Source organism: Periophthalmus magnuspinnatus, chromosome 18 (assembly GCF_009829125.3).
Source record: "Periophthalmus magnuspinnatus isolate fPerMag1 chromosome 18, fPerMag1.2.pri, whole genome shotgun sequence".
NCBI lineage: Eukaryota > Metazoa > Chordata > Actinopteri > Gobiiformes > Gobiidae > Periophthalmus > Periophthalmus magnuspinnatus.
Window position 1 is genome coordinate 5,626,850 of NC_047143.1, and position 23,546 is coordinate 5,650,395.

The 23,546-nt window shown below is 41.1% G+C and overlaps 2 protein-coding genes across 3 annotated transcripts in view; one reads left to right on the top strand and one right to left on the bottom strand.

Annotated features, from left to right (window-relative positions):
- si:dkey-172j4.3 (diacylglycerol kinase delta) overlaps nucleotides 1–23,546 on the top strand; it is an 84,608-nt gene that overhangs the window by 47,329 nt on the left and 13,733 nt on the right. For both annotated transcript variants that reach the window (XM_033983792.2, XM_055229096.1), the window contains 18 exons: nucleotides 2,968–3,072; nucleotides 4,371–4,503; nucleotides 5,463–5,569; nucleotides 7,885–8,010; nucleotides 8,678–8,780; nucleotides 10,430–10,589; nucleotides 10,843–10,951; nucleotides 12,588–12,727; nucleotides 14,809–14,896; nucleotides 15,347–15,438; nucleotides 16,268–16,367; nucleotides 17,985–18,050; nucleotides 18,962–19,133; nucleotides 19,912–20,010; nucleotides 20,458–20,542; nucleotides 21,417–21,524; nucleotides 23,201–23,297; nucleotides 23,393–23,500. In XM_033983792.2, coding sequence (XP_033839683.1) covers nucleotides 2,968–3,072; nucleotides 4,371–4,503; nucleotides 5,463–5,569; nucleotides 7,885–8,010; nucleotides 8,678–8,780; nucleotides 10,430–10,589; nucleotides 10,843–10,951; nucleotides 12,588–12,727; nucleotides 14,809–14,896; nucleotides 15,347–15,438; nucleotides 16,268–16,367; nucleotides 17,985–18,050; nucleotides 18,962–19,133; nucleotides 19,912–20,010; nucleotides 20,458–20,542; nucleotides 21,417–21,524; nucleotides 23,201–23,297; nucleotides 23,393–23,500 — 1,998 coding nt within the window. The remainder of the gene's footprint in view (nucleotides 1–2,967; nucleotides 3,073–4,370; nucleotides 4,504–5,462; nucleotides 5,570–7,884; nucleotides 8,011–8,677; nucleotides 8,781–10,429; nucleotides 10,590–10,842; nucleotides 10,952–12,587; nucleotides 12,728–14,808; nucleotides 14,897–15,346; nucleotides 15,439–16,267; nucleotides 16,368–17,984; nucleotides 18,051–18,961; nucleotides 19,134–19,911; nucleotides 20,011–20,457; nucleotides 20,543–21,416; nucleotides 21,525–23,200; nucleotides 23,298–23,392; nucleotides 23,501–23,546) is intronic.
- zgc:92429 (uncharacterized protein LOC445063 homolog) overlaps nucleotides 1–23,546 on the bottom strand; it is a 57,102-nt gene that overhangs the window by 3,025 nt on the left and 30,531 nt on the right. The window lies entirely within an intron of this gene.

Below are 23,546 nucleotides of genomic sequence, written 5' to 3' on the forward strand. Positions count from 1 at the left end.
TGCCCCCTGTCTTTGATAACCACTTATAATTCCTTTAATGCAGGGGTCTCAAACTCAAATTATCTGGGGGCCGCAGGAGGCAGAGTCTGGGTGAAGCTGCGGTATTCCACAAAAAAAGCTTTGTTAAAATCTTCTCAAAAATCATCGCTGTTTTCAACACACATGAGGAAATATGCAAATTCTTGTGGATTTTATGGGTATACGTCATTATTTGTTTAATCTTTTGTAACGGGAGTACACAGCGCAAGTGACGTGTGTTTGGGGTTTACCGATTTGGCGGAACCTTCTACACGCAACATGGTAATGACACACTAACATTAAACTTTCATATTGTCCTGCGGGCCACAAAACATTGTCTCACGGGCCGCAATTGGCCCCTGGACCACGGGTTTATGACTTCTGCTTGAATGGCATTTACACTCGGGGCATCTGTGGTATTAAAATGTCGACTGTAACACCACTGGGTTTGTGAATTTGACCCATGTGACTCAAAGTACCACTGTACAATGAGGGTTCGTTCCTCTGTTCTGTATTTGCTCAGATTAATGTTGGAAGGGTCGATCTAAATGCTCTGAAAAATAAAATAAAAGTCAACTATCCGTATAAGAGCGGCTGACAGTGGCTGACCCGTCCTTTGCTTTATCGACAGGCGCATCTTTCTTTCTTTCTTTCTTTATTCTTTTTTTGTCAGGGACCATGTATAAATTCAATAATCTTACAAAAGAAAAGATGATTTGACCCACAGTTCATCATTAACATCACCAGTTGGAGTGAAGCTTCGTCCTCGTATTTGACCATGTGACATTTGCGTGACGACTGGAGTTTATAGTTTATTGATTAAAGTGACCGTGGCGTCGTCATTGGCTGACCTTATTCCAGCCCGTCCACTTTTTTCCGTAAATGCAACTAACTAAACGGCGCTTTCATTGTAGTAGCGCTTCCGGTTAAGTGTAAATCCCGTTCCTTTCAATGGAGGATTTGGGACACGTTTCAGCGCTAAAATATGATATAAAGTAGGTCGGTTTGTGTCAAATGTTCAATGTTTATGTGCAACAACAAGTCAACGCTGCACCGATTCTCTGGGAAGCTTCAAAACGGCTCTTTAGTTCCTATAGAACTTATGGTTATGGTCATGGTGGTTTTGCGTCCCTCTTTAACAGCCTTATAGCCCAAATGAATGCTTAAATATGAAGAAAAAATCATCGCCTCTTCTGCTTTTCGCACAAATCGCACCCTGGAGATAGCTGCGTTTCATGGCATACTGTGGAAGATTATAGCCATGGAAACAAGCAGGAGCAGGCTCTCCTCCAGGCCAAGTAAGAGTCGGGTTTGTGGAGATGAAAGCCTGCTTTTAGTAAGGACACATGTTAGTCTGTGTACTTCAGTGCCATAAACACTACCAAAACGATTAAAAAAACGTCTTTTACTTCGCGCGGAGGCTTTGAATGAGACTCCACACTGGGGGAATTTGCTCATTGAACCGATTGAAGCTGTACACTCAGAGTCATGTTCATATTTGGTATCGTCTGTGTAACTAGGATCTAGATCAGACAAGTACGAAGCAGCTGTGTAAATGCCGGAGGCTAAAAACAGTTCCGCTGATAAAACGTCACAACACGACAGAACGCTCAGAAAAGTCAAAGAGTCTCTGATCCGACTGTGTGAAGCGGGTGATGTTTAGGTGGTGTTCATGTGACCCCGGCAGATTGTAGAGACCTTATAGTTTAAACTGAGCTGGACACAGGTCAAAACTATGGTTGAATTTGCTGTTTAACTGTCAGATTACAAACGTGTTGACCTGGTTTATGGTGAAAATCTGTGTACCGTACTTTCCTGACTATAATTTTTTCATAGTTTGTCTGGGGGTGCGACTTATACTCAGGTGCGCCTTACTGTATATGTGAAATTATTAAAATATATCATTTCCAATCCTCGTTATTGTCATACTAACAACTGCGCGAGGGCACTTTCGGCTTGTACCAGTATGACAGCCACACGGAAGCGGCGTTTATCTACCTCCGGAGCAGGCGGAGTTGTTAAGAAGCGACACCGAGGATGAAGAATTTAATAGATTTAGTGATTTAGAGATCGAGAGTAAACTTGTTAGCTTGTTTTTATGCTTATTTATCCGATTAACTGCTAATATCCTGCGTTAACAAACCAGACACGTGTTCAGTTCTGTCTATGCTTGCTTGCTTGTATCTCAGGGCTGTCCAAACTACGGCCCCGGGGCCAAACGCAGCCTCAGACTGATTTTTTTTGGCCCTCACGCCTCCTCCTAAACAGGCCCAATTGATCAGCAAGTATTTTTTCTTCTATCGCTATAACCTTCATAACATCACAGTGCATCGTGACACAGACCTAAAAATAAGCTTCTAAGTCTTATTAAAGGTAAAATATCTCTGTTGAACCTGTGTTAAATGCACCATTTGACTCCCTGAATCGACACTGGTCTGGTCATATGTTTCAGTGTGTGGCCCTCGGTGAAAAAAGTTTGGACACCCCTGATGAAGCTGAATAAATATAAATGTGTTAGATTAGCGCGCTGTACTGTTATTCAGCCTGTTGTTCTCTATTTTTTTTTATTTTTTTTTATAACTTGCCTTTAAAGATAAAATGTCTGTTCTTGGTCAAGGATTTTGTAGAATAAATTTCCCCCAAAAAATGCGACTTACAGTCCAGTGTGACTTATATATGTTTTTTTCTTCATTATTATGCTTTTTTTTTGCTGGTGCGACTTATACTCCAGAGCGACGTATAGCCTGGAAAATACGGTAATTACTGGGCATCAAATTTGTTCCTATTTTTTATGTATTTTGAGCAGGACACGTTTGAAAAACAGTCTGAGTGCTCTCTTTGCATCTCCCTGAATAAATAAAGATAAATTAAACTAAATACAATAAACTCTACAATGTGAACTCTAACGATCTGCGTCTAATCTAATGAAATATTAAATCCATTTTCCAGGTGATCACTCCCTTCCGAAAGCTGATGCTGTGTGCGGAGAGCAGGAAGGAGATGGAGGACTGGATCAGCGCGCTCAAGTCTGTGCAGAAGTGGGAGACGTACGAGGTTCGTCTCTACGGAGGAATGCTCAGCTGTTACCACGGCGACGCAATGCACACATCAGCAAACACAGCCCCAAAAAAAAAGTTCAAAGATAGTCTGAAAACTCAAGAAATAATATAGGGATGCACATAGTTTTACAGGGGTTTGTTACAGTGGTACTACCTACTTTTTCATGGGAATATTTATTTAAGGGCGCTGTTAAATTTATCCTAAAATCACTTTGGTTCAGTATAATTCCACTGTGATTTAGAGAAGTACCTGTAATATTTACGACTACCTCTTCAGACTGAGCTCCGCGCTAAATGCTAACGAGCCACTTTTAGCGTAACGGTGGTAAAAGCTCTGAACCCACTCTATTCAGTCACTAAATTAGTTTGTCAATTACAATAAATCACAATCACTTTGCACAAGCAAAGAACCAGCAGCGACTTAGCGACGTTAGCATGCTACTATCGTAAACACTACGACTGCAACGATGTATTAAGAGAGAGCTAATATTTCATAGCACATGTGACAGTCACGTGTGATTAAAGCTGAGGTTCATGTGCTTCTTTATGTTCCTCTCTGCTCACAGCTCAGAGGTCACAGGTCAAAGGTGAACTGTGAGCCTCAAATAAGACACTGCGCGGGTGTAACTGTATTAGCTCTTGGTGCAGAAATAATGAGGGTTATTTGGAAATAGATTAGAAATAATGAATTATATTGAATGTAACCCCCTCAATTTTTCTCTCTCTCGCTCTCTATCTTTCTCTCTTTTTCCCTCTCTCTTTCTCTTTCTCTCTCCTCCCTTTCTCGATCTTTCTCTCTTCCTCTCCCTCTCTCTTTCTCCCTATTTCCCTCTCTTCCTCTCCCTCTCTCTGTCTCTCTCTTTCCCGCTCTTTCTCTCTTTCACTCTCGCTTTCTCTCTTCCTCTCTCTTCTTTGTCTTTCTCTCTCGCTCTCTCTTTCTCTATCCTTCTCTCTTTCTCGTTCTCTGTCTCTCTATCCCTCTCTCTTTTTTCCTCTCTCTTCCTCTCTTTCACTCTTTTTTCCTCTCTTTCTCCCTCTTTCTCTCCCTCATTCCCTCTTTCTCCCTCCCTCCCTCTTTCTCCTTTGCTTTCTCTCTCCCTCTCTCTGCCTCTCTCTTTGTCTTTCCCTTTCTTTCTCTCTTGCGCCCTCTTCCTCTCTCTCTCCCTCTGTCTTCTTGTCTCTCTGTCTCCCTGTCTCTTCTCCTCTCTCTGTCTCTCTTTCTTTCTCCCTGTCTCTTCTTCTCTCTTTTTCTCTCTGTCTCTTTTCTTTTTCTTTTTTCTCTCTTCTCTTCAGGCCAGTCAGTTTAACATGGAGCACTTCAGTGGGATGCATAACTGGTACGCCTGCTCGCACGCCCGCCCCACCTTCTGTAACGTGTGTAGAGAGGCGCTGCCCGGGGTCACCTCCCACGGACTCTCCTGTGAAGGTACAAATACTACCAAATACTACAAATACTACTACTAATACTATCTATAATAAAATATATCATGACTTTAACCACACTTATAGTTACATACATAGACTTTTGGAGCTTTCGACCATGATAAAACGTTGTTCCCTCATCAAAAACACGCCTGAAGAGGTTTTATATGTCATCCATGCATGTTTGACTAATTTAGTGATCTCTCCCAGCCCTATCCGAACCCTCTTTACGTATCCCAGTGATCTAAACAGTTACGTGTCCACAGAAGTACAACGCCCTCTTTAATACGACGGTCACCTTGAACTTTTAACCGACAGTGATTCATGCTGCACAAGTGGCCACTCCGGCGCTTTAACCTGTAGATTAGATTAGAGCGGGTTTACGTGCTCTTTATTACAGGGCGAGTCGTGATTGTGAAGAGCTCTGACTTTCACATTCGGACTTCAGAAAGTTAAGCAACGCAAACAAACTGCAACCGCGAACGTCCTTGGACTAAAACGTGGCCCAGAGATATGGAAAAAATGTACAGTACAAGCTAATCTTTATGTGAACTTTACCTGGGAAAGTGTTCACAACAGCACAGGTACATTTGTGCGTATGATCAGGTGTAACTGTTTGTGTTAGAATTTAATGATGTCATAGTTTTAGATGGTGGGCGGGGCCTATGTAACACTATGGGAGATTGATCGTTATTTGTTTGGGATTCGCTCCAAATTGAAAAAAACGGTTTCACTTTTGTTTATTTACACTGATAGAGAACGCTTTGAACTTTGTGTCAGTTTAGTTTCACGTGGATCGGCGCAGTAATTACAGAGATATTAACGATAAACCAGGTCGATATAGCTGCAATCTGACAGTTAAACATCAAATTGCACCTGTTTCCAGCTTTTTTTTTTTAAACTATAGCGACTTTACAATGTTGATAAATCATATTAACTCATATTTTGTCTGTTTTTCTCCAGTGTGCAAGTTCAAAGCTCATAAACGCTGTGCCGTTCGCTCCACAAACAACTGCAAATGGACCACGCTGGCCTCCATAGGAAATGACATCATCGAGGACGAGGACGGGGTGAGCTCATTTACGATTTATTAATTACTATTAGCAAAGTCCAAAAGCTTTCTACCTTGTTCTAACGCTGTTCCCTCGTCAAAAACACGCCTGAAGAGGTTGTAAATGTCATCTGTGCATGTTTTAGTCATTTAGCGATCTCTCCTGGGCAGCGTGAGCTCGTACAAGGCTCCGCCCACAAGCCTACATCACACATGAACATACAAAAGCTTGATAATATACGATAAACTACAACTTCACAAACCTGACGCGATTTGTAGGAGATTCATTACTGGGTTGTATGCTGTTTTGTTGTGATAGCGCTCTGAAGGGGAGTGACTTAGCATGGAGAGCAACTGAAACTAATTAACCGAAAATGTTATCGTGTATAATTTAAAAACACCAAGTCTAACGTTTAAGCGCTAACGTTTTAAAGTTTGAAGTTGAGATCAGAGTTGAATCTGTCACATTTTTCCTTTTTTTCGCTAAAATAAAACAAAAAAACGTGCGATTATTTTCCCTCATTATGTTCGACGAGAGACTGCGAGCGCAAATCTCTGACAGTTTCAGGTTAAGCTCTGATATTGCATCATTAAATTGCTCTTTTTCTGACTTTGCGTTGAGCTAAAGCCGCTAAACCTGAAAGATCTCGCTCTGATATTTAATCTACGTCTAATCCAAACTCCACTTTGTACGACGCCAGTAGATCATCATTTCTCCAATATATTCACCGCAAATATCTCTAAGTAGAAAGCTGCAAAAATAGTGATTAAAAAAGAGCAGAATCTCACAGTGCAGTCTTCCAAACAAAGGTATAATTGTAGATCTGCACTTTTGAGTTTAATTTGACACTTCACTCACTTTTGTTCAACCGAGACGTTCACACAAACTTTTGAGCTCATTCCCGATGGATATCAAAAATATTATTCCATTATTATAAACGGGAGAGTTACAGACACAATCAAGGTTTTATTTCTGATTAATCCTTCGAAAACCAGGACTGGGATCATCTCTCACCTCTCCACAGATCTGACCTGTAACTTACATTCGCCCAAAGTAACGTATTAACATGTTTGATAAGTTTCAGTTTGTTTTTGACGCTCTGTCTCTCTACGGGGGGAGGGGCTGTGTGGTGGGAGCATGGGTGATGTACACTTGTGGGCGGAGCCTTGTACAGGCCCGTATTGCTGATAGTAAGAAGTGTTTGAATAGGGCTAGGGAGAGATCGCTAGATTACTCAAACATGCATGGATGAACTGGTTTTGATCAGTGAAAAAACGTTGGGGCTCTCTCTCTTTAATGCCAGACTGTGGAACATTCCAATCAAAGTAATAATTTCTCCACGGAGACAAACAGGCCCCTTCATTAAAAAAGTTACATAACGCTCCTTTAAAAACATAAATAATCTATCTCCTCCCCTCTCGTCCTTCTCCTCTCCCCCCTCTCTCCTCTCTAACCTGTCTCCCCTCTCCCACCCCCCCCATTCTTTCTCCCCCCTTCTCTATCCCTCCTCTCACCTGTCTCCACTTCTCCTCTCTCACTTGTCTCCCCTCTTCCCTCCCCCTTTTCTCTCATCTCTTCCCTGTCACCCCCTCTCCCCTCTGCTTTCTCCTTCCTCTTCTCTCTCCCCCTCTCACCCGTCTCCCTCTCTCCTCTCCCCTTTCTCCCCCTCTCCTTTCTCCCCTGTCTTGTCTCCTCCCTCTCCTCTCTCCCCTCTGCTGCTCACCTGTTCCCACCCTCCTTTCTCCCCTCTCCTCTCTCACTCCTCTCTCCTGTCTCCCCTGTCTCCTCCCTCTCCTCTCTCCCCTGTCTTCTCCCTCTCCCCTCTCCTCTCTCACTCCTCTCTCCTGTCTCCCCCCTGTCCTGTCTCCCCTGTCTCCTCCCTCTCCTCTCTCCCCTGTCTCATCCCTCTCCCCTCTCCCGTCTCACTCCTCTCTCCTGTCTCCCCCCTCTTCTCTCTCCTTCCTCTTCTCTCTCCCCTCTCTCCCCTGTCTCCTCCCTCTCCACTCTCCTCTCTCACTCCTCTCTCCTGTCTCCCCCCTCTTCTCTCTCCTTCCTCTTCTCTCTCCCCTCTCTCCCCTGTCTCCTCCCTCTCCTCTCTCCTCTCTGTTCTCTCCCCCGCCCTCCCCTCTCTTCTCCCTCCCATGTCTCCTCCCTCCCATGTCTCCTCCCTCTCCTCTCCCCTCTCCCTGTCTCTCCCCTCTCCTCTCTTCTCTCCCCCCTCCCCCGTCCCCCCCCCTCCCCTCTCCTCTCTTCTCTCTCCCTTGTCTCCTCCCTCTCCTCTCCTCCCTCACCCTCACCCCTCTCCTCTCTTCTCTCCCCCGTTTCTCCCCCAGGTGTCGATGCCTCACCAGTGGTTGGAGGGGAACCTTCCGGTCAGTGCCAGATGTTCAGTGTGTGATCGTAACTGTGGCAGCGTGCGGAGGCTGCAGGACTGGCGCTGCCTCTGGTGTAAAGCCATCGTAAGTGCAACGGAATTTAACACATTTAGAAGTTCGATATATCGCTGAAGTAAATAGACGATAAAGGATAATATTGAAACAAATTTATGCCACTGACGCAACAATCCAAGAGCAGATTTAAACCATAAAAACTATTCTAAATCTACAATATTGTTAAAGAAAATCATGTGCTGCAATAAATAAACAGCAGAATTAAACACTTTAGTTTGCGTCTGTAATGAGTCATAGAAGTGATTAATTCAAACTTTTAAGGCTTAAATCTAATCATATTACCAAAAAATTAACAAAACGTTCCCAGTATTGCGAAGAAAAAGTCCACACGATAAATATTAACTCCAAAAAAAACAAAAAATAGTTCCAGCTCCCATATGCTGGACAAGTCGACTACCTGGCCTACCTGAAATCTGACAAAAACATGACCTTGAAAAGAAAATGCTGGAGTTTCTTTGTTAAAGGCTCCGTTTTATTGCAAAATTATTGAATAAGACCCAAGTTACAATCCAATATGGCCGCCCATTTTCTCCATTTTAACTAGAATTTCCGCATTTTTCACATCTTCCAATAGCGTTCACGTTTATTTTTCTCAGCTCCGTAACAGTCGTAAAGAGTGGTCCATAACTGCAGTTCCATAACAGCGCCCCCCTCTGCTCTGCTCGTGTTATTACAGGTCCATAACAGCTGTAAGGAGCAGCTGGGGAAGGTGTGTCCTCTGGGTCAGTGCAGAGTGTCCATCATCCCCCCCACGGCTCTGAACAGCATCGACTCGGACGGTGAGCTGTGGATTTAAATTACTCTGACGTTTGAGCTGTATGTTTTTTTTTTATTCTTTCTAATTATATTGTAAAGTTTGAGCTACTGCGTCTTAGTCACGTCCCTTGTGGATTCATTAAGTTTGTCTAAGTCCATATGGGAAAAGGATCAAAACAAAAACTCTGTAGATTATTAAAATAAGCCTAATTGTAAATAAAAATTGAACTATTTACGTCAAAATACAAAATGCATTAAAGGCTTAGGACCTGTTAGGACTGTCACGATACGAAAATTTTGAAGTTTAATATACTGTTGAAGACAATATAGACGATAAACGATAATATTACAGTATATAAAGCAATAGTATCCAATCCAATCCACTTTATTTATAGAGCACATTTCATAAACAAATTGTTTCCAAAGTGCTGCACAGAGACAAAGTGACATAAAAAAAATAAATAAAATTAAATCAATAAAACACATAAAAATAAATAAAAGAAAAGAAAAACACAGAGGACCACACAACTCCCTCAAAATCTCTTCGAAAAACACGAGCTGCAAAAAATTTATAGCAAAATGAAGCGTTTTAGTTGTTAGTTTACATCGATAATGGTCCTAAAAGTTATTTATTCAACCCTCTGCATCTCAAATCTTATCACAGAACACAAAAAATACACAAAAAATACACAGAAAAATACCAAAGTCCCCGCGATAAATACTGACCTCCAAAACGTATTGTTCCTTCCAATTTGACGTAGTAATTATCGAGACAGGCCTAGTACCCGTTTTTTCCCATGTATTTGAGCAAAAATGTGTCTTGATATGTCGTATAAGCAGCTGCTGTGTATTGTCTGCATCTAATTAATCACAAAGCGTTAATTGTTCTATGATCAGGAAGTGCGTTTTAGCATGCTAGTTGTTGTTGTTAGCTTTGAGAGTTGTGAAAAGTGCTTATAAACTCATCGTGGTGAGTAATTAGGATGCTCGAAATGCATCCTAATAAAACAGTATATACGGTTAAGTTACTTTTTTCACATGGAATCATTAAAATTCAAGTTCTATTAAAAGCAAAAATGAAAAACAAGTTACTGGATCAATACCTTTTGTTTTATCATTAACATGGAAATATCAGGAGCTAAAATGCACGGAGCCAAAAGAAAAACTTATTATTTATGGAGTAAAACCGTATTAGAACTGGAAAATCTCAAATAAGCAAGGTTCAACTACATATAAGTAGAAGAGATTTTTTTTTTTTAGTAAATATACTGTAAACTGAAAGGTAAACTGAGTAGCTGTAAGGGGGCTTTAAATTTCCAATAAATAAATGAATAAAAATAAATAGTGTGTATATATGTTTATACTGAGCTCGGGATTGGGGTTTCTTTAATTTACTTTCTTTTTTTTTCTGTGGGGGATGGGGGTGTCTCATTTTGTTATTATACAAAATAATAATAATAATAATAATAATAATAAAAAAATGTATCACAAAAAAAGGAGTAACTTTGAAAAGGGAAGTGAGGAATAACTTTGGACCGCCGCAAAGGAAATCAGCTACAACACCTTTAAATGTAATAGGTTTTTATGGTTGTGTAGTTCTTTTCTGTTTTAAACCATCGTCAACTGTGATAAATGTAGTTGTATTTTCACCCAAAACTGTATAATCCCTCAGGTTTTTGGAACGCGGCGTCTGCGTCCTGCTCCAGCCCGCTCCTGGTCCTGGTGAACTCCAAAAGCGGAGATAATCAGGGAGTCAAGTTCCTCCGGAAGTTTAAACAGCTCCTGAATCCGGCACAAGTGTTCGACCTCATGAACGGCGGGCCAGAGCTCGGGTTAGACCTGTTTTATGTTTTTATTTAATTACGTTTCATTGTGAGACTGCAAGATTAATCTCAACCAAACTAAATAATCTGAACAATTTCCTCCTGTATTATTCCGGATATGAACTTTGAACGGAATCCTATCATTAAAACATAAAATTTGTCAGAAAAATTGCAATTACGTATGTTTTTCCCAAATGTTTCAGTGCGTTTCTCCTCCGTATTGATCATTTTTCTCCTGTCTGTTTCCGTTGTTTTGTTGCAGTCTTCGTCTTTTCCAAAGGTTTGTGACATTCCGGATCCTGGTGTGTGGAGGAGACGGGAGCGTGGGCTGGGTCCTGTCGGAACTTGACAAGCTCAATCTCCACAAACAGGTCAGACACGCACACGCTACAGAAGGAGACGCTTTGAAAGAGAATCCAAAAGAAAGTCGCTTGGGACAGCGTAAAAGGTGCACTCTGTAACTTTTCTCATGGGGAATCTGCTGCCTGCTTGTCTCCATGGAAACTGGAATGTTCCCTTTGCATTGTTCAATTACAAGTGCGTGTATAATTTGTAAAAAAAAACAACGTGTATTCTTACTGTAACTTTACCTGGAGATGAGTTTAATGCCGTACTGTTCAAGATCTCCATGGAGACGAGCATGTGGAAGATTGCACACTAGAAATGTTTCATAGTGGATCTTTAAAGCTCTTATATTACACAAAACAAACCTCATATTATAATGCTGTTTCCTCATCAAAAACATATCTGGAGTAATGATTTTATTATTCGTCTGTAACTTCTCCAAAGCTCCAAATGCTCCGTTCCACTTTGTGATGTCATGAAGTGGTAGTTTTCAAGTTAACAGCTCCTTTTACCTTTAGTTCAGTACAGATTTGGCGATTCCAGAGCTGAAATGATCCAATTTATTTAAGAAATGAAGGTGTGTGGAGTTTAAAAACACAGTGGAGCACTTCCTGTATTACCACATGATGACATCACAAGGTGGAACGGAGTGTTTTCAGTTTGAGCCTAAATATGCAGCGTTTTTGTGTTCAACATGTGTGAATGAAACACAACTCCAGGTCTGTTTGTGATAGAGGAAATGACACAACATAGATCAGAATACAACGTAACACAACCGTTTAACGCACAACAGTTTTAAACCATGGCCTTGTTCTGTGCCTTAAAATCCAGTGTCAAAAATGGTACTTTGATAACACTCTGCTTCAACATAATTAAAAATATGCTGTGTTAAATTGAATTAGGATGTACTAATTTCATGGCGATGCTTTAAAGTGATTAGCATGTTTAGCTAAGGGTCGTTAAACCATAATTACATTACCCGTAATTCATTAGCATCATTAGCTCATGGACGATGTGTCACTCATCCAACATTAAACGCAGCAAAAATGTGGATCCGTGTGATTTTATTGCACAAAAATGCCTTAAAAAGCGTTCAGCGGGGTCGCCTCTCCACAGATCTGACCTGTAACGTTGACTTGGAGTGCCACCTGCTTGTTTCCGTGAAGATAGACAAGTGTAATGCCATACTGTGGAGCATTTGTTGAGTGCCAGTTGGTTGTGCTGCCTTTGGGCACAAGAAATGACTGCGTTTCCATAGAGACAGACCAGTTTAATGCCATACTGTGGAGCATTTGTAAGGTTTTCTCTCCTCCTCTCCAGTGCCAGTTGGTTGTGCTGCTTCTGGGCACAGGAAATGACTGTGTTTCCATAGAGACAGACCAGTTTAATGCCATAGTGTGGAGCATTTGTTGAAGTTATCTCTCTTTCTCTCCAGTGCCAGTTGGTTGTGCTGCCTCTGGACACGGAGAATGCCTGTTTCCATAGAGATAGACCAGTTTAAAGCCATACTGTGGAGCACTTGTTGAAGTTTTGTTTCCTCCTTTCCAGTGCCAGTTGGTTGTGCTGCCTCTGCGCACAGGAAATGACTGAGTTTCCATAGAGACAGACCAGTTTAATGCCATACTGTGGAGCATTTGTGAGTTTTTCTCTCCTCCTCTCCAGTGCCAGTTGGGCGTGCTGCCTCTGGGCACGGGGAACGACTTGGCCCGGGTGCTCGGTTGGGGAGGACTCTGTGACGACGACGCTCAGCTGCTGCAGATCCTCGAGAAGCTGGAGAGGGCCACAACCAAGATGCTCGACAGGTAAAACACAAGACGGAACATTTGCGACAGGTAGATTAGCCAATCAGGAACAAGCGTGGTTCATTTGTATCTAAATCGCTGCTTACTAGGAATAAAAACAAAACAAAAAATCACAGGGGACTGAAAAACACGGCGTATTTCTACAGAATCAATGAGCGAAGCAATAGAGACACTTCGGGACCAGAGTGACATGCCCTATATAAAAAAAAAACATGCAAAATCAGTCTGGATTTGCCAGGCAATATTTCTGTAAATGAAGTTTTCAGAGAACTGCAGTAATTACAGAGCAGTGGGGTGAAAACAGAAAGCCTCGAATGCAGGATAATACAGGATTACTCAAACATGAAACACAGCTCATCTCCTCTAAACTGTGACTAAAGAGTGATCATTTGGCTTTAAAAACATTACAATCTGTGCGAGTAAAACCAGTGTAAATCCTCGTACTTAGTCGCTAGTATTTCAGTGCTTGTTCGTTTGTGTCCTTCCCTCTTTCTTTAAAACGCTCCCAGCTCTAAACTTGGGTCTGACTCACTCACTGCTTTTCTTTGAAGGTAAATCCCTGCAGATCAAATTAGCGTGTCTAACTTTAGCAGCGTCGTCCCAGTGAGCGATCGCATTCAGGGGGGGCAGGACCAGGGCAGAACCAGGGCAGAACCAAACCAGAACCAGGGCATGGGGGTCCAAAATAATTATCCAGGAAGATGAGGGCTTTTGTATCTGTGTATCGCGTTTTACACTGCTCTAGAGATTTAAAGTGCATGTGACAGGTTTTTGTGTTTGTCTAATTATGATTTGGTTTGTACCTGTGATGAATATTTATCGTAGTTTTACAGTTGGTGGCAGTCAGATGGAGCAGAGGATGTAGAGGAGAGGGTCAGATGGAGCAGAGGATGTAGAGGAGAGGGTCAGATGGAGCAGAGGATGTAGAGGAGAGGGTCAGATGGAGCAGAGGATGTAGAGGAGAGGGTCAGATGGAGCAGAGGATGTAGAGGAGAGGGTCAGATGGAGCAGAGGATGTAGAGGAGAGGGTCAGATGGAGCAGAGGATGTAGAGGAGAGGGTCAGATGGAGCAGAGGATGTAGAGGAGAGGGTCAGATGGAGCAGATGATGTAGAGGAGAGGGTCAGATGGAGCAGAGGATGTAGAGGAGAGGGTCAGATGGAGCAGAGGATGTAGAGGAGAGGGTCAGATGGAGCAGAGGATGTAGAGGAGAGGGTCAGATGGAGCAGAGGATGTAGAGGAGAGGGTCAGATGGAGCAGATGATGTAGAGGAGAGGGTCAGATGGAGCAGAGGATGTAGAGGAGAGGGTCAGATGGAGCAGATGATGCAGAGGAGAGGGTCAGATGGAGCAGAGGATGTAGAGGACAGGGTCAGATGGAGCAGAGGATGTAGAGGAGAGGGTCAGATGGAGCAGAGGATGTAGAGGAGAGGGTCAGATGGAGCAGATGATGTAGAGGAGAGGGTCAGATGGAGCAGAGGATGTAGAGGAGAGGGTCAGATGGAGCAGAGGATGCAGAGGAGAGGGTCAGATGGAGCAGAGGATGTAGAGGACAGGGTCAGATGGAGCAGAGGATGTAGAGGAGAGGGTCAGATGGAGCAGATGATGCAGAGGAGAGGGTCAGATGGAGCAGAGGATGTACAGGAGAGGGTCAGATGGAGCAGATGATGCAGAGGAGAGGGTCAGATGGAGCAGATGATGCAGAGGAGAGGGTCAGATGGAGCAGATGATGCAGAGGAGAGGGTCAGATGGAGGAGAGGGTCAGATGGAGCAGATGATGCAGAGGAGAGGGTCAGATGGAGCAGATGATGCAGAGGAGAAGGTCAGATGGAACAGAGGAGGGTGTCAGATGGAGCAGAGGAGCGTGTCAGATGGAGCAGATGATGCAGAGGACAGGGTCAGATGGAGCAGAGGATGGGGTCAGATAGAGCAGATGATGCAGAGGAGAGAGTTGGAGGATGCAGAGGAGAGGGACAGATGGAGCAGATGATGCAGAGGATGGGGTCAGATAGAGCGGATGATGCAGAGGAAGTCAAATGGAGCAGAAGATGTTGTTACAGTAACGTTAATATTGTGTTTTCAGGTGGAGCGTTATGACGTATGAAGTTCCATCCACCACCAAACTCCCGCCCATCGTGAAGGAAGAAGACATCCTCGACTCCCCTCTGCAGGTAACGACAAAACCCGGTGGCCATTTTGAAATCCATGTTTTAACTAAAGGTTAATGTTCGTGGAGTATTTACGAAAGTTTCAACGTATATAATAACCTTTAATCACAAAAGAGGAAATGACTTTTGAGAGAGCCTGAGGGAGAGCGAACGCTGCGTCACGGATTGGGCCCGAATCCACAGACAACTGAAGATATCGAGCTCCATTTTTCCATCTCCTGTAGCTGTGACCTCTGACCTCAGCGCTCGTTTAAATTCAAGACTCATGTTGAACAGTGATCCGACAATTTACACATCAGCGAACAGAGAGGAAAAGGAGGAGGACAGAATCTAAAACAGGACAGAGGGCAAAGGGCTGACGGGGAGGAAAATCCGCTCGCTAGATCAGACGCTCACCGGGAAAGTTCCGTAATGCACCTTTAATGATACATGTTCTTCTGTATTGTTGTCCAGGTTCACATCACTCAGTACGCAGACTCTGTGGCCTCACACCTCGCCAAGATCCTGGACTCAGACAAACACAGTGATGTCATTTCCTCTGCCAAGTGCGTACTGTACCTTTAAGAGAAGTACTTTTGAAGCAAGAACTGTCACAGTACTAGTAGTAGTAGTAGTATGTAATAGTATGCAGTATTATGTTAGTATCCCAGTGTTTATAAAATCGTTATTATTATTGAACATTTTGTTACTCATTCAGAGGGGATGATCATAAAAAAAGGGAGGTAAAAAGGAGAAAAAGGAAAAATAATTACCGTATTTTCTGGACTATAAGTTGCTCTGGAGTATAAGTCAAAAAATGCATAATAATAAAGAAAAAACGCAGTGTGACAAAGATGTGAAATTATATACTCAGATGTGACTTATATTCCACATTTAAGTCGCACCAAACTATGAAAATGGAAAAAAAGTGTGATTTATAGTCCCAAAAATACAGTATTTGGCTAATTCTTAACAAAAATCTATCTCTGCATTTATTAAATCACCAGTGTTTTCATTTGTCAAAAATATCATAAAATAATAATAAAAACTTGCATTCTTACTGACAGCTGGCTTGCCTCTCCACAGCTCTGATCTATAACCTGGCCTGGTGACATCACCTGCTTGTCTGGTGGATACGTTTAATGCCATACCGTGAAACATTCCAGGCAAAGAAATAACATCTCCATGGAGACAAGCAGATGGCGATCTCTCAAATAGAAAATGTATATCTCGATGTTATAATGTTAAGGAATAGACATCAAGAATCTGAAAAACTGCAATATATTGATCACAAATGACGCAGTAACTTATCCCCCATATCTCCGTCGCTTGGGTTATGTATTTGTTTTTTGTTTTTTTTATCATTTTAAACTTTTTCGTGCCTCTGCATTTCAGATTTCTGTGTGGAACGGTAAATGAGTTTGTGGCGGAGGTGGGAAAAGCGTACGAGAGGGCCACGGAGAACAGAGAGGAGGCCGACGCCATGGCCAAGAAGGTACAAATAAAGTAACACGTATGGGGTGTTATATAAGGCAGCGCTTGTGTAACTCTGAGCTGTGGGCGAGTGGAGGTGTGGAGAGACTATGGCCTCTCCCTCTGGCCTCTGCTCAGTGTATGTTATACTCAGGCTATGTTTGTAGAAAATCTGATTATCATCTGATTTCTGGAGTTAATCAGATTATCCAGATGTCATGTAAACTCAGTGTCCTGTTACATCTGTGCAGACTTAGAATTTTTTTTATTCAATGTGTTTTGTCTTGAATTGCTCTAAAAATGCATTGAGTTAAAAGTGCTGTACATGTTTTTTACTGTTTTTTTAAAAAAAGTGAAAAACAGAGTGAGTTCATTATAAACAGTGGCTTAACCTCCTTGTCGAGCTCAGAATCTCAGAAGCTAAACAGGGCTGCATCTGGTTAGTGCTTGGATGGAGGCCGCTGGGAATACGAGACGCCACAGTGGAGCGCCTGTGGCAAAAACTGTCTTTGTCACTGTGTCCTTAGGCAAGACACTTCACCTACTTTACCTTGCGTGACTGTGGTGTGTGAGTGTTAATGGTGCAGATTGACAGCGCACCGCAGGGCAGCTGTGGCTACAATAGTAACTTACCACCACAGAGTATGGAGTGAATGAATAATGCTCTAAATTGTAAAAGCAACTTTGAGTGTCTGGAAAAGTGTTGTATAAGACTAAAGCTTTATTTTATTTATTTATTTGTATTTATTTTTATTTTTAATTTAATTTAATTTTATTTTATTTTATTTTATTTATTTTATTTAGTTTAGTTATTTTTAGTTATTTTTTTATTTTTAATTGTTTATTTGTTTTTTTTATTATTTTATATTTTTATTTATTTTATATTTTTATTTTATTATTTAATTTTATTTATTTATTTTGCTATTATTTATTCATTTTTTAAATTTATTTTATAAACAGTTCACTTACCTTATGCATTCAGACCATCCAAAGTATTCATCATGATTAGTTTATACAACTCTTTTTTTCCCCCAAACTCTCAGAGACCAGTGCAGAGTTTTACCGTGACAGTACAGCTAACAGCAACTAGCATGCTAACGGGCACTTCCTGATTATCGGACAACAAAACTCTTTATAATTAGATGCAGACAGCACACAGTGGATTTATTTTGACCTCAAGAGCTGCTTATACAGTTTATCTGTATTGGGGCGACTTACAAAAGGTTTTACTGACTAGTATTTTTGTGAAAAGTATAATAAAGCTGCAAACTTAATCACAGTCTAATCAAAATCTGAATTTGAATGAATGTAATTTGCAAATCACAAAGGCTGCAATTTTTTAAGTAGCGTAATTTCCTCCACAAACAACAACATCTCCTGTCTTATTCTGCATAAAAAACTGCAAACCGTGTAGTTTATATTTGTACAAACATGATTTGAAATGTGATTTTTGTGTTAGTTTGCAGTTCAGGTTTCAGTCTTTTTGTCAATTCTTCTGGACGTGTTTAAAACGTGAACTTTATAAATCGAAAAATCAAACCTCAATGCTTATCGGAAACCTCACAATTTGTATTATTCCCAAATTGTGCAGTCGTAGTTTAAATTGTGTTGTGACAGTTCTTACCCTCTGTTGTTTCAGTGCGCTCTGCTGAATGAGAAGCTGGACTCTCTGGTCAAAGCTCTGAGCGAAGAGGCCGAAGCGCAGGTAAAAATAATAGTAATCAATCATAATCGTATTTTCACTGCACTGCAAAAAAACTGCATGAGAAAAATGGCTAAAATTACTACCGCTGTGTACTACTGCGGTACATCCAAGTCGAAGTATTGACTCTTTAGTCCTGTGTGTCAAAATATCAGAATTTAGGCGACTGGAGACAAAATGAAGCAGACACAACACATTTTCATAGATTGACTGATAAACAACTTTACAACTAAACAGCTTTATGACAAAAAATAAACAACAATTTTGAATTTCCAGTTTAGAAATGTTTGTTTACTTTTTTCGTTAAAGGTGCTATATTACACAAAATTGACTCTTTTGAGCTTTAAGTCATGTTCCCTCATCAAAAATACACCTAGAGTTGTGTTTTGTTTCATTCACACATGTTTGAGTAACACTTTATTATTAGTCTGTTACATCTCCAAAGCTCAAAGTGCTCTGTTCCACCTTGTGATGTCATGAAGTGGTAGTTTTCAAGTTAACAGCTGCTTTTTACCTTTAGTTCAGTAGAAATGGGCAATTCCAGGTCTGAAATGATCCAAATGATTCTAGTGAAGGAGGACAGATTTAAAAACACAGTGTAGCACTTCCTGTATCACCACATGATGACATCACAAGGTGGAACAGAGAGAAGAACTTTAAATATGCAGGGTTTGTATGTTAAACTCCAGGTCTGTTTTTGATTAAGAAATAACATTAGAACAGATCAGAAAATAGTGTAATACGGACCCTTTAAGAACATTGGAATTTTTTTTTTTCTAGCCTCAAAATTCACAAAAAAGTACAAGTTATGGTGAAATGTGTAATAAATCTGTAGGTGAAGAAGTGAACGTTTTTAATAATGTAATATCACAGTGAGCTGATTGAATAGAGTAGTTACACTGTCTTGTGCACAGGTGGTCCCAGCTGGTTCAGGTCCGGGGGAGGATGGAGGAGGGTCCGGACCTGGAGAGGGAGAAGGAGACCCGGGATCAGACGGAAAAACATACAGGTCCAAAGAACAACTGATGCTCCGAGCCAACAGCCTGAAGAAAGCACTGAGACAGATCATCGAGCAGGCCGAGAAAGGTACAAGGAGAGGGTATGACCATGTGGGGAGAGGGTACGACCATATAAGGAGAGGGTACGACCATATAAGGAGAAAGTATGAACATATAAGGAGAGGGAATGTGCATATAAGGAGAGGGTAAGGCCATATAAGGAGAGAGTATGTGAATATAAGGAGAGGGTACGACCATGTGGGGAGAGGGTATGACCATATAAGGAGAGGGTACGACCGTATAAGGAGAAAGTATGAACATATAAGGAGAGGGAATGTCCATATAAGGAGCGGGAATGCCCATATAAGGAGAGGGAATGCCCATATAAGGAGAGGGAATGTCCATATAAGGAGAGGGAATGTCCATATAAGGAGAGGGAATGTCCATATAAGGAGAGGGAATGTCCATATAAGGAGAGGGTATGTCCGTATAAGGAGAGGGTACGACCGTATAAGGAGAGGGTATGTCCATATAAGGAGAGGGTATGTCCATATAAGGAGAAAGTATGAACATATAAGGAGAGGGAATGTCCATATAAGGAGAGGGTATGTCCATATAAGGAGAGGGAATGTCCATATAAGGAGAGGGAATGTCCATATAAGTGGATGGGAATTTCATGTGTGTGACTAGTCTGGGCCTCGGGTGGGTGCGAGTAAGGCCAGGCCGAGGAAGGAGTGTTTTTAAATCTACTGTAGTGAAAGTCAAATGCTTCCCTCCCCGAAGAGAGGGTATTATACAAAGTGGACTTTTAAGAGATTTCTATTCCATCTCCATCCTCTTTAATTGTCTTAATGTGTTTTTTTCAGTGGTGGATGAACAGAACCGACACACCCAGGTCCAGAGGATGTCGTCGTCCTCCTCGTTCAAAAGAGAAAACAGTGAAGAGCTCAAAGATGCAGAGCCACGTGAGTCCCAATGTAGTTTAACAGGGAAGTCCACCTTGTGACATCATCTGGTGCTCTACTGTGTTTTGAAAGTGCACACTTTTTTATCTGGTCACTGCTGAAACGTCCTTAACTAAACAGCAAACCAACTTCGACTTTTGCTAATACTGTTTTTAGCTTGATTAAACTGCTTTTTTATGTAGTGCCACTGCAGCTGTAGTCCTTACGCCCCCTGCTGGCACTGTGAATACATGCCTCAGATAACATGCAGTTGTCCGTATATTTTAAGTAAAGTTTAAGTTATTCATTGAGGAAGTAAATTTGTACAAAAATAGCTTTACACATTTTGAACATATTAAATAAATAACTACTAATAGTACTAATAATAATACAAAACTGGCAAATATCTTCATTTTTATCAATCATTCAAATGTTTTATTGATTAATTAAATACCTGTTTTTGTTCAGGTCAAGGAAATCTGAGCCCCACCTCCCCCATTCTCCTGGAGAAACCCGAGAGTCTGCACACGGCCATGTACAACGACCTCCCCGTGTACGTTTTATAATCGTTCTATATATACAGTTATATCTATTCACTAGTGTTGTCACAGTGTTTAACATTTAAAACTGAAGTTCAATACTGAGGAACTGATTCTGATACCACATTGAGAATAAAAAAAACACTTTCTTTAGACAGTAGAATGTGATTTTCAACATTAAATGGTAGTACTTTCTTTTATATTCCATGTGGCCTTATATCTGTGTAATCCCTCTGTCGTCCAGTAGGTTCTTCGTGGTCCATGGGCGTATACTCATCTATGTGTCTTATACTTGTTCTGATACAGCTCAAAATCATTCTAAGTCTTCAGGAAAGGTTAATTTCTGTCCTGTGAATGTGACTTTTTTAGCATTGACACCTGCTCAAATGAGTCTTTAGTTTAGATGCTAGTTTTAATATCAATTGCATCTGATTTTTGATACTTTTGACAACTCTACTTGTCAAAAGTTTGGACACGATTCTCACTGAAGGCATCAAAACTATGAATGAACACGTATGGAATGTAACAAACAAAAAACAAACGCAAAATAACTCAGAACTTTATTATATATTTTAAAATCGCCTTTACGCTTTGCTTTCGTCACGAAGCTCATTGAGAGGAGGACGAGGGTTTGCAGCTCTCGACAAAGAAAAGGAGGGATATTTTGAGAAATTTAAACTTAAAATATATTTTAAAAAATACTTATTTTACTTTTTTTTCATTACTACATAATTCCACACATCTTGCGTCCTACTTTCACTGTAGAAAGTAGTAAACATAAAGGGTGTGTCCAAACTGCCTCCTCTTTGTTCTGCAGTGTGAGTAACAGGTTTATAAAAGTACCGGGAGGATTACATTGACTCTGTGTTTTGTTTTGGTTTTTTTTAGACACTGTTCAGAAAAGTGTGTCATGAATAACTACTTTGGCATCGGCCTCGACGCAAAAATTTCCCTCGAGTTCAACAACAAGAGAGACGAGCATCCCAAGAAATGCAGGTAAACGGGAACACTGCTGTTTAAATATGTGATGTTTATTCTGTGATACGAGTCCTTGATCAGAGGGGAAAAAAATGAGAAAAAATTAAAATACAGAAAATTCAAATCTAAAAATAGGGCTATGACAATTAATCACATGAATCATAATTAATGCAGTATTATTTGTAGTTGCGATTACAGTTTAAAAAAAAGTTATGTGGACTAAACCTGGACTATACACACACTTAAATCACCAACAAACAGCTCAGTACATCAATGTTTTTGCTGCAGTTGTGTAGAAAACCTTCTCTGTGTGTAACTCTTCTCAAAATTTGCACATGTGACAAAGAAATGGCTAATATCAGAGCAAGTTTGCACCATTAGTGAATGTGTATGGACGAAAGAGGATTTGTATATCTGAAACTGAGTGATTGTGTGTGTGTATAAATTGGTATTGTTGTGTATGGTTGTGTGTATGGTTGTGTGTGAACTGAATGTTTTTAGAAATGGTGTATTTGAGCGGTGAGATGTGTTGTACTAGATGTATGCACAATATCATCCATCTACACATGTGTCAAACTCGAGGCCTGGGTGCCAAATGCGGCCCGCCATGTCATTTCATGCGGCCTGCGACGAGGTAAATTTAAATGTGTGACTGTCTGTCTGTGCAGTGAAATTGAGTTTGACGTCCGTGATCTACACCAAGCTGTTACTTTTACTTAAACATCAGTCTGTCCACTGTTTACAGGTGGAAATTACTTGTAGTACTTTATACTTTTTAACCAATAACCTATACTATAACCCGGCACCATGCATCTTTCCTGTTTTTTTTAAGGTCATTGTATTGTTGTGCACTGTCCCTGTCCAAATAAAAGCAAACCACACCATACCCCAGGGCAGCTGTGGCTACGGGATGAGCTCGCCAAGACAGAGTGTAGAGTGATGACTGTATTTCTGCTTTGAGAGGCGTGTCAGGCTTGAAAACTGTGTAAATGTGCTGCAATACTGTGATAATTACGTTTTTCTACTCATCATACAGCAGTAGTTTGATATAGAGGTCAAACTGAGCTGCTGCGGTCTGTTTTATAGGGTTTTGCTGTATATACAAGCTCCATAACTGTTAGCCTCGATCGACTTCCATTTATCCAGAGTTGAACACTGGGTGACGTCACACTCACTCAGTCCACTTTTTTATCTATGGGTCAGACAAAGTTTACAGACTCTTCTCTTATTCACGAGTTGAGGGTAAAAGGGCTTTTAGCTGTTTTGCTTCATAAAAATGGAATACACTTCAAGGAAATGCAAAACTGGATGCATTGGTTGGTTACACAGTCGCAATTTAAGAATCTGGAAGCGAACTTTTATACACAAATACAAACACCTGCTCCTTTTTTTAATGTTTTATATGGATTTATGTAGTTGTTTTAGTTGTTTTAGAGGTTTTTATTCTGCACTCTTCTGTTTTAATGTTAATTTTATGATGATTATTTATGTTTTGATTTGTTGTATTGTGATTTTAATGTCTCCCTTATTCTGTAAAGCACTTTGAATTACTTATACAATTATACAAATGAACTTGTCTTGCCTTAAACAGTTTGCCCATGAAAAAAAGCCCAACTGCTCTCATTGGGTTCCCCTGTAAGATAAAGAAATACGCAGAGTTCCGCTGCATTGACCCGTCTGTTTCTTCTTTGCAGTAGTCGCACTAAAAACATGATGTGGTACGGCGTCCTGGGAACCAAAGAACTGGTCCAGAAAACTTACAAAAACCTGGAGCAGAGAGTTCAGCTGGAGGTCAGACAAAACTATCACAACATCTGCCATTTTTTCCAGCGCTTTTTCAAACTCATTTACTTCACCTGCGTGCATGTTTTCTGTTTTCTTTGCAGTGTGACGGCGTGCCCATGTCTCTCCCCAGTCTGCAGGGTCTGGCTGTCCTCAACATCCCCAGTTATGCAGGAGGCATCAACTTCTGGGGCGGAACCAAAGAAGACAACGTAAGAATACTTTTAAGTCAAAATGGATACACAGTACACAGTATTA